At 42.9% G+C, this 15,624-nt stretch overlaps 1 protein-coding gene across 7 annotated transcripts in view; it reads left to right on the top strand.

Moving 5' to 3' along the window:
* The window catches only part of ptprua (protein tyrosine phosphatase receptor type Ua), a 202,609-nt gene that overhangs the window by 159,984 nt on the left and 27,001 nt on the right, over positions 1–15,624 (top strand). For 2 of the 7 annotated variants that reach the window (XM_011481072.4, XM_078955332.1), the window contains exons 15-20: positions 152–181; positions 490–650; positions 870–1,057; positions 2,577–2,649; positions 3,189–3,265; positions 12,726–12,762. In XM_011481072.4, the coding sequence (XP_011479374.2) occupies positions 152–181; positions 490–650; positions 870–1,057; positions 2,577–2,649; positions 3,189–3,265; positions 12,726–12,762 (566 nt within the window). Of the gene's footprint in view, positions 1–151; positions 182–489; positions 651–869; positions 1,058–2,576; positions 2,650–3,188; positions 3,266–6,546; positions 6,565–12,725; positions 12,763–15,624 lie in introns of all 7 variants that reach the window. The other 5 variants (XM_020707226.3, XM_020707225.3, XM_020707227.3 and 2 more) reach the window with 5 other exon arrangements.

The following is a 15,624-nucleotide window of genomic DNA, read 5'->3' as shown; positions in this document are numbered from 1 at the left end:
TGGAGGTTAATGCTGTGATTTATGAGAACGGACCTGAAACATTCGGCGCCATCATTTATCTCCCTGATGCTCATCTTGATGAACCATAATTCACCTCATTTTTTTGTTTTCTTCTCCTCTTTCTCCTCTGCTCCTCCTTCATGCTAATCAGAAGGAACTTCTATTCCTACCCTTACTACCCGTAAGTTACTCCTCGCTCCTATTACTCCTCCCCTGCTTGCTGTAGCCTCTAGAAGTGCTAGAATTAGAAATAAGCATCACATTCCCCAGCATTGTACACACCCCTCACTATTCCAACAATTATTCTATCAATAAATCTACATTTTCATCTCCTTTATGTTCACCTCAGTACAACTTCTCATCCATGACCCCTTCCTATTTCTTTATCTTCCTGCACTCACTCTTCCCCTCCACTGTGCTGCCCCTCCTTCTGTTTTTGCCCTCTGCTTGGCTTTCTGTCCTCCCACCTCTCCGCCTGCCTTTCCACAGCAGAAAGAAGGTGGCCATCAACAAGGCCGCCATGTCCTACCGGCAGGAGAAAAGCCGGAAGCTGAGCTCGGTGGACTGCAGCATGACGGAGCAGAGCACCCTGCAGCAGGATGAGAGGATGGCCCACTCCTTCATGGACGCCCACGGCTGCAACGCCCGAAGTAAGGCAGTCAGGAACAGATGCTCCCTCCTTGCTGACCTTCAGCAACTTCCCCTCCAGTGCACTAGCTGCTCTGAGTGGAGAAACCCTCCTGTCTGTTTAAATATTCTGCAGAACCTTTTTACCTCCAGCTGCCCTCCAGCTGGGTTTACATGAGTAAACCAGCCGAGTCCCAGTGGCCGCAGACGCTCTGCTAAAACCTCTGCCTTTGTGTTTCCAGACGAGCAGCGGAGCTCCGTCAACGAGTCCAGCAGTCTACTGGGGGGCTCACCTCAGCGTCAGTGTCGCAGGAAGAGCTCGCCGTACCACACGGGGCAGCTCCACCCCGCCGTGAGGGTGGCTGATCTCCTCCAGCACATCAACCAGATGAAGACGGCTGAGGGTTACGGCTTCAAACAGGAGTATGAGGTGAGACGGGAGGAGGATCCCAACGAGGAAAACTCATGTCTCAAACAAAAATGTTTGTTTCCTCATTTTCATCAAGCAATATTCCTTTTAATAGCTGAGTTTGACAGTTGGTGTGGAAGTCCCTCAGGGCGCCTGTGTATTTGAAGAACACAGTAGAAGGGCTTGTTTAAAGGATGACTCTCACTAAAACTCTTTTTCTGGGCAAGAAGACGAGTGCGGATTGTTTGAGACATCCCTGTATGCATTTCTGTTCTTTGCATTTCAGAAATGAGCAATTGGCGCTCGGACCTTCAGACAGTTGTCTTTGTTTTTAACTGCACCAAAGACCTGTGGAGTTTTTTTTTTGTTGTTGCAGGAAATCAGATGCACTTTTTTGATTCATTAGCCATCCCCGAGGGGGGTCCAACAAAACCCCCTTACCTAAATCAATACTCTGCTTTCTGAATCTTGGCTTCCTCTCGTCTGGAGAAATAAACAAGCGGAAGGGGATCAGTGTGCACACCGCTGTTGGACTTCATAACCCTTATTTCCCACAGGGTCGGCTTGCATGTGCCATCGATCAGATGTGTTGCATGGGCTTTTTTTTTTAGGGGAGGAGGTTGAGGGTATGCTGTCCTTCTTTCTGTTCAAACAACTCAGTGATCTCACAAGAGCGACAAGTACTGAAGGGTTGACCAAACCGCTCGGAAAAATCCTGCAGTTCCAACAACGAGCTCTGACCAGGACAGAAAAAATACACAGAATATCAAATTTCTTAATCTGCCTAATCCCTTTTTTTAAGTACCTTTCTGTCAAATTTTCCAATTTGACAGAAAGTTCAAACAGGATGTAAGTAATTTTTAAGCATGACGTCATGCTCACTCGGTCCAGTTCTCCTATACAGTCAATGGTGGGATGTAGTTTCTCTTTAGCGCTCCGCTCAGAACACGAGGAGCCGCTGCATGGACCAGTTGGAGAGCCGAGACTCTCTGAGACTAAAGCTTCATCAGAATCCTTGTTTTGAGTTTAAAAAAATATTTTTTTAAGAAGATCAAAACCCAGCAGACAGATGACAAATTTTGTTACAGTTAAGAAGAACATGTGACAAGATCTAAGGTGGATGTTAGCCCCGTTTTTAGTAGAAGACTGTTTGGGTTGTCTGGATTGTCTCTTCTCAGATGGGCCTAGTCCAAGCTGGGTCTGATCAGTATGTCTCTATTAAAACAGTTAATCTACTCAAATATGCTCTGCAGATGATTAAATTTATTTTTCTTTAGTTTGGCACCATTTGCCCAAATTTGAACCATTGTCCTCGTCTCAGTCCCCATTGGCCCATGGTGACTTCCTCCTCAGGTGACAGTGGGAATAATCATACATAAAAGCCACTTTCATGATGAGACGGACAGCGTTAGCAGGAAGAACGGCGCTAAAAGGCATTTCATTTGGATGCGTGGCGCTTTGGAGTGAATAATTCAACAAAGACAACGTCACAAACTCTGACGGAAGAGGTTAATTTGACGTGCAATTTCTCTCCCCACAGAGCTTTTTTGATGGCTGGGATGTCACAAAAAAGAAAGACAAGACCAAAGGAAGGCACGACAGTCTGCTCAGCCGTAAGTATTCATGCCAGCTGAATAACAAGAGGAAGCAGTATTGATGTTACTCCACAGCCTCTTTGTTACAGACTCTCTGCCAGCTCCAGTGCACTTAAACATTAATAGCATTGTATGGATCGCTGTAAAGTAGATGTTTTCTGTAAATTAGACAAAGCCTAATGTTTTCCCTCCCACTGGAGAGTCTGTTAATTAAAGCCACCAAGGAAAAAAAGCAAGAAGAAACACTTGTTATTATGTGATCAAAGCTCGATTTATTGAAATAGATTGTTCAACTGTAAATGTAAAGAGGCCAGTTTGGTTCAGTTTCTGGGCCTTTTTTGTGTAAATCTGCAAAGAAACCAATGTCAAAGAAGAAAAAGAATCTTCTTTTATGTTTCTTCTATTCTCTGTACCTCCTCCACCCATATGGATTAATCTCTCCTACAGATTCAATGCTTTTAAAGAAAACTGTTACCAAGTTTTCTTGGAAGCTTGGAACCAAAAGTACAAAGCTACAAAGTGTGATGTTTGTCCTAAACAGATTATCTTCTTTCCAGATGATCGGCATCGTGTGAAGCTGCACTCCCTGCTGGCCGACCCCAGCTCAGATTACGTCAACGCCAACTACATAGACGTAAGGAGGATGTCTTTGTTGTTTTCTGTTGTGTCTCTGGACTTATTGCTTTAAGAATCACATGCACCCCTTGTTAGCTGACACTTGGTAGATCTGAAAGCTTTCAGGTTAGTTTGAAAGTAGTAAGTCCAAAAACATGTGCCTGAATCGAGGCCACTGATGTTCAGACTTGGGAGTGATGTGCTACCAAAGTAATTTTGTAATAAATTTTTGGCATAAAAAGATAGAGAAGGAACAAATAAAGGTACTAGCACATAATATATATATTAAAAAAAACATCTTTAGCCACAAAATTAACCTAAAAGAGTAAGACTACAAAAAATTAACATGTTTTTTTTTATTTTCTGCATTATAAAGAACACTTAGAAGCCTTGACTTTCTTACAAAAATTAACAAAAGTGCGCCTTATATACAAATTAATTCTGGTTTTGCGTTTTGAGAGCTACACGACACTGTCAAACTGTTTGATGTTGTATTGTAAATAAGCTAACACGGCTAACATGTAGCCTTGTCGGACAGTTTTTTTTATCTGTTCCAAAAAAGGTTGGGAGAAAAGGTACCTACACACACTGTGCCTTTCGCAGCTCTATTCTGATATACGTATGAAAGACATTACAGATCTTTAATGTTCCAAAAATGCAAAACGTTAGCAGGAATTTGTAAAAAGGCCGTTGGTTCATTGTAGCAGGTGCAAAATTATTGTGCTGAACTTCGGTTAGACAGTTTGACAACACAGTCATTTAGATGAAAATCAAATAATCCTGTAACACATTAAAGTTCTGAGAAAATCTAATTGTAGGTATTCCCTTTTCACAGCAGAGACAGATCAAATCTGCATCTTTTGGCCTTCACATGTGCAGACACACCAGTGCTGTGCGAAAACTATCATTTAGAGCCATTAGTATATTCATTCTATGAAGGGTAAACTCAGAAATTCAATCTTTTCTTGGTTACATCGCCAAGTTTCCTAAGTAATTTTTAAGCTAAACAGACTCCCTGTCCATGCTCTCCCTTTGCACACCACCACAGGAGTTTTAGACTGTTTTTAAGAAACCTTCAGACTTTTTTTTTGACCACCAATGCAGCTCCTGCTCTGGGATCCAAACCTTTGCATGGGTCGGAGAGTATTCCTGTGGTTTTCCCTAAAAAATTCCCGTTAGGGTCTTCTAAAAGGGAATTTCACGTAGCAAATCCACCCTGGACCTCTGTGTCCTTAGCTGTGTCATCAGCCCCCCTCCTACACACACACACACACACACATCGCACCTCCCCAACACACATACATACACACACATCATGCCAGGACCTCTGGCTCACGTATGTACTAAAAAATGCTTTCAATTATACACAAAAGAGACTGAGGCTTGAATTAATTAAACTTCAGCTTATTTGAAAGGTTAAACATTAAAAGCCTTCTGTCCTCAAAACCCGTTCACATTCAAGTTTAGGTTCATTTTTGTTTTTTACTTTAGATGGGGGAACAGGGAGAAGCTCTGTGCCAAATCTGCAGTCCATTCTTTTGTCTGTGGTTGGCAGATGAGCTTGGGGGGAATTTAAAATCATCCCCACTCATAAGATGCAAAATCGATTCTATAAATCTTCATGGATTGATTTTTCTTTTAATCCATTTTGTAAAGTATCCATAGACAAAGAAAAGGGGGTTTTGTGTCTTTTTAATGCAATGATATTTTATTTTAGTAATGACACTTATTAATGTTATATATGAAGCTAATACATATTTAATGAAAGTGTTTGACAAAGTCACATTGGAAAAAACATGAACAATTAGTAACAAAACATTTAGGCAAGTACTTTAGAGCCCTAAAATTTACCTTCCAAGATTAAGATATTTGATTTTCTCTTCCAGATACTGAGAGAAAGTTTGCAAAGTCATGAAAAGTTTGCGTCTTTTAGTGTTATTAAACGATTATTAAAAATTCATTTCTGGGCAAATGTGAGAGCAATGTGAGGTTTTGCAGGGAAATACCATTTTTACTTAAAAGTATATTCAAAGCTGCATGGAGAGTTTTTGATTCCATGACCTGCTGACATCATTGGACTGTATGTGTAAAGTTTGGTGTCATCAGCGAATCCTGTGTTTTGACAATATAGTCTTAAAATAAAAATGCAGACTTATTTAGTTCACTACATGACTTACTCAAAAACGCACAAGCTACATCTTCTACTTAATGAGATAACTTTCAAAATCAGTCAGTCATATAGAGAGATTGCTTTTGTCCATAATCCTTTGAACTAACTAGGAAGTGCTACCATAGTAACAGTGTAAAGGAAAATGTTTACAGTTTATCAACTGAAACCCATTTGAAAGCCTTAGTCACAGCTGCCTGTTATGGGTGGAAAATGGGCAGACTTCTACAAGAAATAGCAAAGTCGTAGAATGCTTGGCAAGCCAATAGAGCGAAAATGTTCAAGAACACTTTTTAACGTTGTAACACGAGCATGCTGCGGACAGCAGGTTGTAGCAAACACTTAAACAACACGTAAGGGTATGTAAGGGTGAAGTTGGTGAGACACGGGCACATCATTCTGATTTTTCATTTCTTAAATCCCCAAAACCTGTTCACTGTAAGGGGCCTGTCAGTACTGGTAACATAATATGTGCTCATTCCTTGTGCGCTCCTTGCCTGACATAGTATAGAGTGTATGGGCATCCTTTGGCGTCCTATGGGCGCTTACATGTCACCTGCACGCCCCGTGTGAGCAGTGTGGTGTAAGGGCACCGTACCACAGCATCAGCTATACATCATGAATGCGAATCACTTACATTATCCTTTCAAATACTTCATGATACACTTACCACATGCATGACAATCATATGTTCCATTTTCATGAAGTATCTTAAAGTGGTTGCACGAGCCTCAAGGGAACTACAAGACCTGCACTCCAAGTAAAATGCTGTGTACAACTCTCCACGGGCCCTGACACCCCAAAAACCTGCAGTACTAGTACAGGTCAAACCCCTAATGGATGCATGTGGATAAGTCTTTAGGTGATTTTAAAAATTGGGGATGGGGGAGTCAGCTGTCCTAAAAGGACCAAAATGTCCAGAATCTTTCAGGAAATAAAACTCCAGAATGGACCATTGTTGTGACTGTTGGGTCTCAGGTTTCTCACCAGTGCTTTCTCCACAGGTGGTCTGTTCTTTAACCCTTTCACATCTGTCTTCTTCCTCTCTGTGACTACATTAACTCGTTCTCGTTTCCTTCCTGTTTCCTTCATTTCTCTCTACTTTTCCACCCCCTTTTTTTGGCATCTCTTAGATTCGGATAAACAGGGAAGTAAGTACCTTGCTTCTCTTCTTTTCCCACCTACTCTCTCTCCTAAAGCTGCCCCTTTTGGTGTTCTGGCCAGCCGCCCCATCCCCTTCCTGCTGATCTCCCTGTGCTTTCTCTTTGAGCTGCTGAGTCCTTTTCTTTTTTATCCATCACATTTTTCATCCGTGGTCAACCGCTCACATGGAATTCCAGTTTGAGATCAGGCTTCTGGTATGTTTTAGAGGCAGCAAGCTGAGGCTTGGTGGAAGCTCAGGCCCTACATGGAATAAGAGGGCAAATGTAGGCTGAGACTTTGAAGTTTGTGGAAAATGCTTTCACATGAAAGGACATTGTGCCACAGTCTTAGAGGCCATATTTTCAAGCATCTCAGAAAAAAAGGGAACCAAGACCAGAACTGAGGAGATAATGTAACACCACAAAGATCTTCCAAGAAAGCATCATGTTACAGTTTGTAATTCAGCTTTTTCTTCTAATTGATTTAATGTAAAAAACTGACTGAATAAGATCTTCCTGCCCAGGAACAAACTAGTTTATTGGCTTGTTCCCTGCATAATATAAGAGCTTTTTCATTTTTTGCCCAGAAAAGTGAAGCAGTGAATAAGAAAAAACCCCTGTGGTGGTGGTGCCACCCCAAGTTTCAGCATGTTTGTACTCTAAACTTAACAATAAAACAGAAAAAAACGCCAAAATAAGAAGAACTACAAACTAAAGTGTTATATTTTGAGAAATTAATTAATAAAAATCTGGAACTCGTGCAAGTGTTTAGTCACTTTCAGATTCAAACTTTGTCTTTAGTAAAGACAGTAGGACGCAATAAGAAAATCTAAGGTCCTTTGGAATGCTGATTAATGCCCGCCTGCTCCTTCATCTGGTGCTTTTACACACGGCCCTTTGAGGAAAAAAAGCAAAGACTTAAGAGGACATAACCACCTGACCAAAACAAACTAGAAAAGGTGTCTCATCCCGCTAGTTCTCTAACTATCAAACCTGGAGCTCTAACACCACATCATCCCAACAAACATTTTCAAAGTTTTTCATGATTCCCACTTCTTCAGGTTCGCACTGTGGTCTGTTTTTCTTCTTTTTCTTTTGCCCTTAAAATTTATTTTGGTCTGTAGGTAATTTATCTGCGTTCACATTGAACTGCACCAGGGTTTATTTGCAAGTTCTCCAGAGGACCAACATTCTCTTGATTGGTTTTAGAGATCTATTACACTTGACAAACTAAGAGGACAAAAACAGCTTTGGATCCGACAGAAGAAACCTGAATCAGGCCAGGACCAACCTGGATCTTATCAAAACCAATGATGTGATTTAAACTCTCATCTAAACTTTTAATTAGTGATTTTCCTAAAAAAACAAACAAACTGTAATGTAAATCCTAAATAACATAAGTTTGTAAGGAGCTAATGACCTTTTCAGGATCTGCTGGATTGAGTGATTGATCTGTAAAAAATGCTGAGCCGTATGATAGTTTACGTCATTGACCCAACCTGCAAGGCCAGATAGGGTTCTTTGGTCAGACTTCCGTATTTAAAACTTTTTTCTTGGGTTCTATGTACAATGTCACTTGTTAATATGGCTACGTGTATGTTAAAAGTTAAACCAGTTGATCTCTGACTCAGATTTGGTAGTGATGTCTGAATGACAAGAGTTGCACCGCTTTGGCATTATGCACTTATTCCAACTGTAGGTGGCGGAAATGCGCTAGCAAACAGTAGACAAAAAACAAGAAGAAGCGCCCCCCCCCCCCCCCCCCCCCCCGGTCGTCCAATTCATGAACATGTGTTTAACCCACAAACAAGAATGCAAGGTGTGAAAGTAGCATTACAGGAACGTGTCATCAGCATAATGGGGATATTGAGAGGATGGCCACAGAAAAGCAAGCGAAACATGAAACTTGATTTGAGCTAAAATAAACTCAACAGTGACTGCAATTATTCAATTGAAAAAGCTTTGAAAACGAAACCCGACATGAGGGGTAGGAGAAGAAGGCTATCTCCCATATTAGGTGTTTCTCTGAAATACTCCAGAGTGAAGTTTCTGCAGAGAGCATTGCATTTCAGAACTGTAATGATTCTAACTACAAACCCAAAGTTGAGGTTAAAAGCCTGACCTCCAACAATCTACACGGTGCCTTCTACAGTTAAACAGAAACACCTTCAGAATCAGTGTCAAACACTAAAGCTGTTTTTGCCTGAGAAACAAAATGGCACAGATGGACAATTACATTTAAAGATTAATTTATAATTGATGAGGCAATTATGTGCTTTCTACTTTAATGCAGTAATGTTGCAATTGAAAGAATATGTGTTCATAAAGTTAAAAAAGCTCCTCTTGCATTATTGTATATCATCCAACATATTTCTTTGTCTTAAAGGACAAAGCCCAAACACAGAAGTGGACTTACCTGCATGGCTCCATCTCATCCATCTGTTAACCAAACCTGGTTTTCTACGATTAGAGGAGACACTAATGTAATTTTCCTCTTTTTAATTTTTTTTTATCTTTTACGCTCAGGGATCCAAAAAACAAAAAACCATTCCACTTGGACTCTATGACTTATTTTTAGGCAGAGTATTTTGACTCATATTATCAGCAGATTTCTTTTTTTTTATACATGTTGTGTTTAATATCAAGTAACTTTTAGATCAAGAAACTGTATTTGCTGTAAAAGTACCTCCTAGCATTGATTTCAGTTGATTTGATATAAAGTAAAGGAAAAAATAAATGAAGATGTTAGAAAGGATGCCATCTTCTTGACAGTGTATATACTCATAAGCATAATTAGACATTTTTGTAGTAATCCACACAGTTTGACTTGTTGTTTGGGAAGTGTGGAAAAAACTTCAAGAGAAACTCAATTGAAAGGAATATATTTTTATGAGTAAAACAAAACAAAGAATGTTTGGAGTGAGAACATTTATGTTGATCAAATCTGTCTTTTCATTCTCCGGTTCTGCTGAGGATCAGTCCGCCCCGGTGTGATGGAGCAAAGCTGCTCCTCGCTGTCCCTCAGCACTCTCATCCATGTCAACACACATTTTTCCAAAAGTACCAAAGTGAATCTGAGATGCTTGGAGAATATGAGCTGATTTCCTTGCATATGTGAAGGTTAGCTTAACCTTGTCAGCTGGCTGGTGGTAGAAGCAAACAAATTTCCCAAAACACCAACTTGTTTGGCTTTTGACGGAGCCCACAAGCTCTGTGTGTCTCATATGACTGTGCATGCTTCAGTTTTCTTTCCTTTCAAATCCACATCGCTTGATGTTTTTCTGCTTGCCTGCTTTTGGAAAATACGGTTGTCACGGTGACAGGAAGGAGAGCGTTGGCAGCCGAGGCTCGTTGGAACGAGGGTCGCCGCACTTTTTCACAGCGATGCCCATCCGACTCTACCCCATCTCTGCGGCATGACAGTTATGGAATGTAATTTGTGTTGCTGCCCCACTGAGTTGTGCGTGTGTGTCTAATGCAGAGGCGTGCGTGGTGTGTGTGTGTGTGTGTGTCTGTGTGCAGCATCTGCACAAATGTTGACTGCATACAGCAGCTGCAAAAGCAATGAGTGATGAGAGGGGAGTTCTAGCCGGGGGTTGTAGGGATCTATCCTGATATGCTGTTTGGCATTCAGCTCACGGCTGTTCCTGGTGGAGGGCCAGGACGCTGCCAATAGGCTTCCAGGCCCTGCACACTGTATCATAACAGCAGTAATGCCAGTCAGAGCAGAGGGGAGTAGCCTGATCAGTCAGTGTCACTCAGGTAGAATTACTCCCAAAGCTGAAGATCCTTCACAAACGTCAGTCCACCTTTGAGCGGCCGCCCTGGCTGCATGCAAAACTGCATCTTTGAGAGGCAGCTCTCCCCCTGCATGTAATGACCGGCTCACAGACAGCCACAGTTAACGGCAGTTCCCTTTGCAATAAAATTCCAGTTTCTGGCTGCAGCCTGACGGCCTTTTCCGGCCAGACGTCCTCATGTTTCAGAAAAGTTATGGACATACACTCATGCGCAACAGATATACATTGAGTTTAAAATTTATTAAAACTGTGAAAAACAGAAAATAAAGTTAATTGCCATTAAAGTCCATGATGCAACAGTTAGCAGTAGACAGAATAAACAGCAATAACTAAAATAAAAAAGTATTGACCAGAAATACCTTCAGCTGTAAAGCACGGAGGTGGGTGGGTGATGATTTGTCTGAAATCAGGTCATAGCTTGAATAACGAAGCAATTGAATCGGTCAGTTCAAAAGGGGCCCAAGTCCAAAAGGTTTGTTTTTCCAGGGAAATTATTTTAATTGCATAGCTTAAAGGGAAGCCACACCAAATGATTAATACTTCACCCAGATTTAGCACCAGTTCATCGCTAACAGATGATATAATATGAAGCACCTCACTTTTATAATTTCAGAGGACTAGCAAACTAAAGTCTCTGGACTCGGGCACTTCTTGAATTAAACAGGGGCGCTGCCATATTGGATAACTAGTGCTGCCATCTATCGGATAAAGCTAAACCCATGCAAGAGAGGCCCGAGTCCAGAAATTTTGCACTTAATGCATTTTAAATGTCAAGCATATTCAATACATTACAACGGACTTGGAACTTTTTTGCACATAATGAGATAACTTTTCCCTTGAAGACCATAGAAAATATGATATCTCTATTTAAAAATAATTGTTGACTTGGGCTCCTTTTGAACTAACCGATTCAATTTCTGACATTACAAATACAAAAATATTGTGAATTTTGTATTAAAATAAAATCATTGATACCTGATATGATTGCACGCTATATGCACATTCTTGAACACATGTTTACCCCATGGTGTACACACTGGATAAGCAGGGAGGGGGTTCTTCTTCTTTTTCTTTTTCTCTTGTTTATTAGCACTTAACCACCACCCCCCAGTTGGAAGTGGCTTGGTGCAAAATGTCGAATCTGTGCAAAACTTCCTAAATGGGCACAAAACGGTTTGTTGCTAGCGTCCTAGCTTCAAAGTTGAAAAGTGAAAACAGGTCAATTTTGACCCGAACGCAATATCAGGGTTAAGTCAAATAAAAAAAAAAAAAAAAGTAATAAAGATAAAATATATGCTTGCATTAAATATTTTAACCCTTATATTGTGTTTGGGTCAAAGTTGATCAATCTTCTCACTTATATATAATGATATAAGGATTAAGTTGAAAAAAAAATAGAGACCCCCCTTGCAAAGGCCCAGCACCAAGTCTGTTTTACTTTTGTGTTTGGTAGCCTTGGTTCAGCTCTCTACCTCCCATCAGAGAAGAAAACCCCAAGAAAACAACGTCAACCTTGTAGAATTACCCTGAGGGGCTTTTCTTGATTGGATTTAAAGGTGGCACCGATTCGGTAAACCATTTCAGCAAAACTTAGTGCTCATTGACAATATGACAACCCCATTCAAGTCACTGCTGGTTTCCAAAATGCTGAATAGAAGGACAACACTCTCTGCTTCCATTTTTTTTTAATCAAACCCTCATTGGCAAATTTAAAAAATGTATGTAGGTGTTCATCTAAGTGTTGTTTCCTTCATGTAAAAATCACAGAAAAATATGAAGTGGACTGATTACCCGGATTCTTCTGGGTGACATCAATGGTTATATGAACATGAAGCCTGGCGTGCAACAGCTATATTAACTCTAAGAGGTTTTCTGAGTGCACCCATGGGTCCACCCACCTGCCTATGAAAAAAGACACCCCCCTAATTATACACTAATTTAAGAAAAAAAAAACATTCGAAAACAGATGATTTTATGTAACACCCCTCCCACGCAGTTTTAATGAACAGAAAACGAAGGAACAAACACTAAAAGTGTAATTTAAAAACAGCCTGTAAATTCATTTATGTTTGGTATAAAGTTTGACGTTTTAACGTGGGAGTCATGAAGAGTTCCTACATTCTAAACCAACCTCTGATAGTCTTTGGAGTATCATTTGGTACCTCTAGGTTTGCTTATGCAGGAATAGAATGTGAAGTTTTATGTGGTAAAATCCCAAACCATCAGATGATATTGCAGATCCTACCTTTTGCACATGAACAAAGTCTGTGAGATTCAGGCAAAAAACAGAACTGCAACCATCAAGTCTCATTTCATGCCTCCTCTCACTGTCCTTGCAAACTCATGGTTTGTCATTTCTCCTTTACGCAGGGTTACCAGCGGTCGAACCACTTCATTGCCACTCAAGGTGAGTCTTCACTTCCACAGCTGTGGTTTTCAGACATGCTTTATCTCCAGCCCAGCTGGGTCTGTAAAGATGTTGAGTTATGAGTGTGGGAACACCAAGGTGTGGGGGGGGGGTTCAGTTGCTTCACACCCATATGGATTTCCCCAAATCTTTTTGCCTGCGACTGCGACAAACACTCCCAGAACAGTCTGCTGTAACCGTCGGAGGCCGTGAGGTTGTCTGTGTGTAGTTCTGCTGTTGCGTCTTTCCACTCTGCCATCTGAATGTCTGTGTGGTACACAGTAAGGGCCGTATTCCCCAAGCAGCCCCCGCAGAGAATGTTGAGCTGTAATCTCACCAGGCTCTGATCAACTGAACTCAGTCAACCTGTTATAGTTAGTTTTCTTCCATTTTTCTTCAGTTTTTCCTAAAGAATCCTCAAACAGTCATCTGTCTGATTCTGCTTTGTCTGGATCCAGGACCCATTTACTGAGAGGAAAGGGTGCCCAACTGCAGCTTTACATCCCAGTAATCCCTATAAAACCTAAGCTTTAGCTCCAGAGTTGATGTTCTTTGATAACTCTTCAACTGTTTGCGCCAGCTGTGTCAAACTCCTGGCCTCGAGGGCCGGCCCCCTGCTAGTTTCCCAGAAATCCTGCCTTATCTGATGCTGATTACCTGGATCAGGTGTGTTTAGCTGAAAAGGAGTTTCAATGGCAGATTGTTGGACACTGGCCCTCGGGTCTGGATTCTGACACTCCTGGTTTAAGCCATTAACGTATTTCCAATGGATTCTGAAGCGGAGAAAAGCAGCATTGCACTAATGTGCAACACTTTACGTTAGTAACCGTTAGTTACAATAGTTCAAATAGTGTTATTGTCAGGTTTTGAATAAGCTGGACCCAAATGCAGACAGGAAACAGATTTATTGAGAAGAGGAGTGAGTCTTTGAGAGAGTTAACTGGCAGAAGATCCAGAAGACGAGGCTGAAAAGTGGTGGGTTTGGCTCGTGTTTGAGCTGCTTGGTTTGGTTTGCTTTGGTTCGGCTTGGCTTGGCTTGACTTGGTGTAGTGCAGCTTAGCTTGGCTGGACCTTGCTTGGTTCGGGGCTGCTTGGCTCAGCTTGGTTGGGTCTTGAGCTGCTTGGCGTGGCGTGGCGTGGCGTGGCGTGGCGTGGCGTGGCTTAGTCTTGAGCTGCTCAACTTGGCTTTGCTTAGCTCTTGCTTCAACCAGCGGGGATCAGTGGTCTTTTCCATAGAGGAGAACAGACGAACCGACGATGGCCGGAGGAAGAGAAGGACTTATAAAGGCCGACTAATCAGATGTAGAACAGGTGCGGGAACCAGCGGCAGGTGTGCGGGGACGGCCTCGACACCTGACAGTACCCCCTCCACAAGGGACGCCACCCGGCGTCCGAAACCGGTCAGGGTGCAGACGGCGAAAGTCCCGCACCAAGGCATCATCCAAAATGAACGAACGGGGCACCCAACACCGCTCCTCAGGGCCATAGCCCTCCCAGTCAACCAAATACTGGAAACCACGGCCCCGGCGGCGAACATCCAGGAGGCGACGGACAGAAAAGGCAGGATGGTCATCCACAAGCCGGGCGGGCGGAGGGGGCTCGGCCGGAGGGCACAGCGGACTGGACGCCACAGGCTTAAGACGGGAGACGTGGAAGACAGGGTGGACTCTCATGGAACGGGGAAGACGAAGCTTGACGGAAGCAGGATTAATAACCGAGTCAATCACAAAAGGGCCAACGTAACGGGGCGACAGCTTCCTTGATTCAGTGAGCAGGGGCAAATCCTTAGTAGAAAGCCAAACCTTTTGGCCAACGGAATAGGCTGGGGCTGTGGTACGAGAACGGTCTGCAGCAGTCTTAGTGCGTTGAGAAGCACGGAGTAAAGACCGTCTGGTAGCAGTCCAGACCTTACGACACCGGCGGATATGGGCTGCAACAGATGGAACCGCCAAATCCTGCTCCTCAGATGGGAAGAGGGGAGGCTGATATCCCAAGGAGGCCTCAAATGGAGAACGGCCTGTGGCGGAAGAAACCAGAGAATTATGTGAATACTCCACCCAGACGAGAAAATCAGACCAAGTCGTGGGATTCTGAGAGCAAACACAACGAAGAGCGGACTCCAAGTCCTGGTTAGTGCGTTCTGTCTGACCATTGGTTTGTGGATGGAAGCCAGAAGATAAACTAGCTGTAGCCCCTAAAGCTTGACAGAAACATCTCCACACCTGGGAGGTGAATTGGGGCCCTCGGTCAGAGACGATGTCAGATGGGATGCCGTGGAGACGAAACACATGGTGAGAGAGAGCACTGGCCGTCTCAGCAGCGGTGGGGAGTTTAGACATGGCAACAAAGTGTGCTGCTTTGGAAAAGCGGTCGACGATGGTGAGTATGACCGTGTTTCCTTTAGAAGCGGGGAGACCAGTTACAAAGTCGACAGCGATGTGAGACCAAGGCCGAGAGGGAATAGGTAGGGGCTGGAGAAGACCAGCGGGTGCTCGATGCGTGGACTTGTTGGTGGCACAAACTGTACAGGCGGCCACAAAAGCCCTAGTGTCCGCAGCCATGGTGGGCCACCAGAAACGGCGTTGAATCTGGGAGAGGGTGCGGTGAAAGCCTGGGTGACAAGAGAAACGAGACGCATGAATCCAAGTCAACACCTGGGGCCGAACTGCTGCAGGGATGTATTGGCGGTTGGGCGGTCCGCCTCCCGGGTCGGGGTCAGAGACCAGAGCATCTCGAATGGCCGCTTCGATTTCCCAAGTGAGACTGGCCACCACACATGAGGAAGGAAGAATGGAATCTGCCGGGAAGTCAGGGTCGTTGGAGGTATGTAAACGAGAGAGGGCGTCAGGCTTCTGATTACGT

The sequence above is a fragment of the Oryzias latipes genome, chromosome 11 (genome assembly GCF_053564925.1).
Source record: "Oryzias latipes strain Hd-rR chromosome 11, Olatipes_Hd-rR_3.1".
NCBI lineage: Eukaryota > Metazoa > Chordata > Actinopteri > Beloniformes > Adrianichthyidae > Oryzias > Oryzias latipes.
Note: the sequence above shows the minus strand (reverse complement) of the source record. Positions and strands in the feature narration are given on the sequence as shown.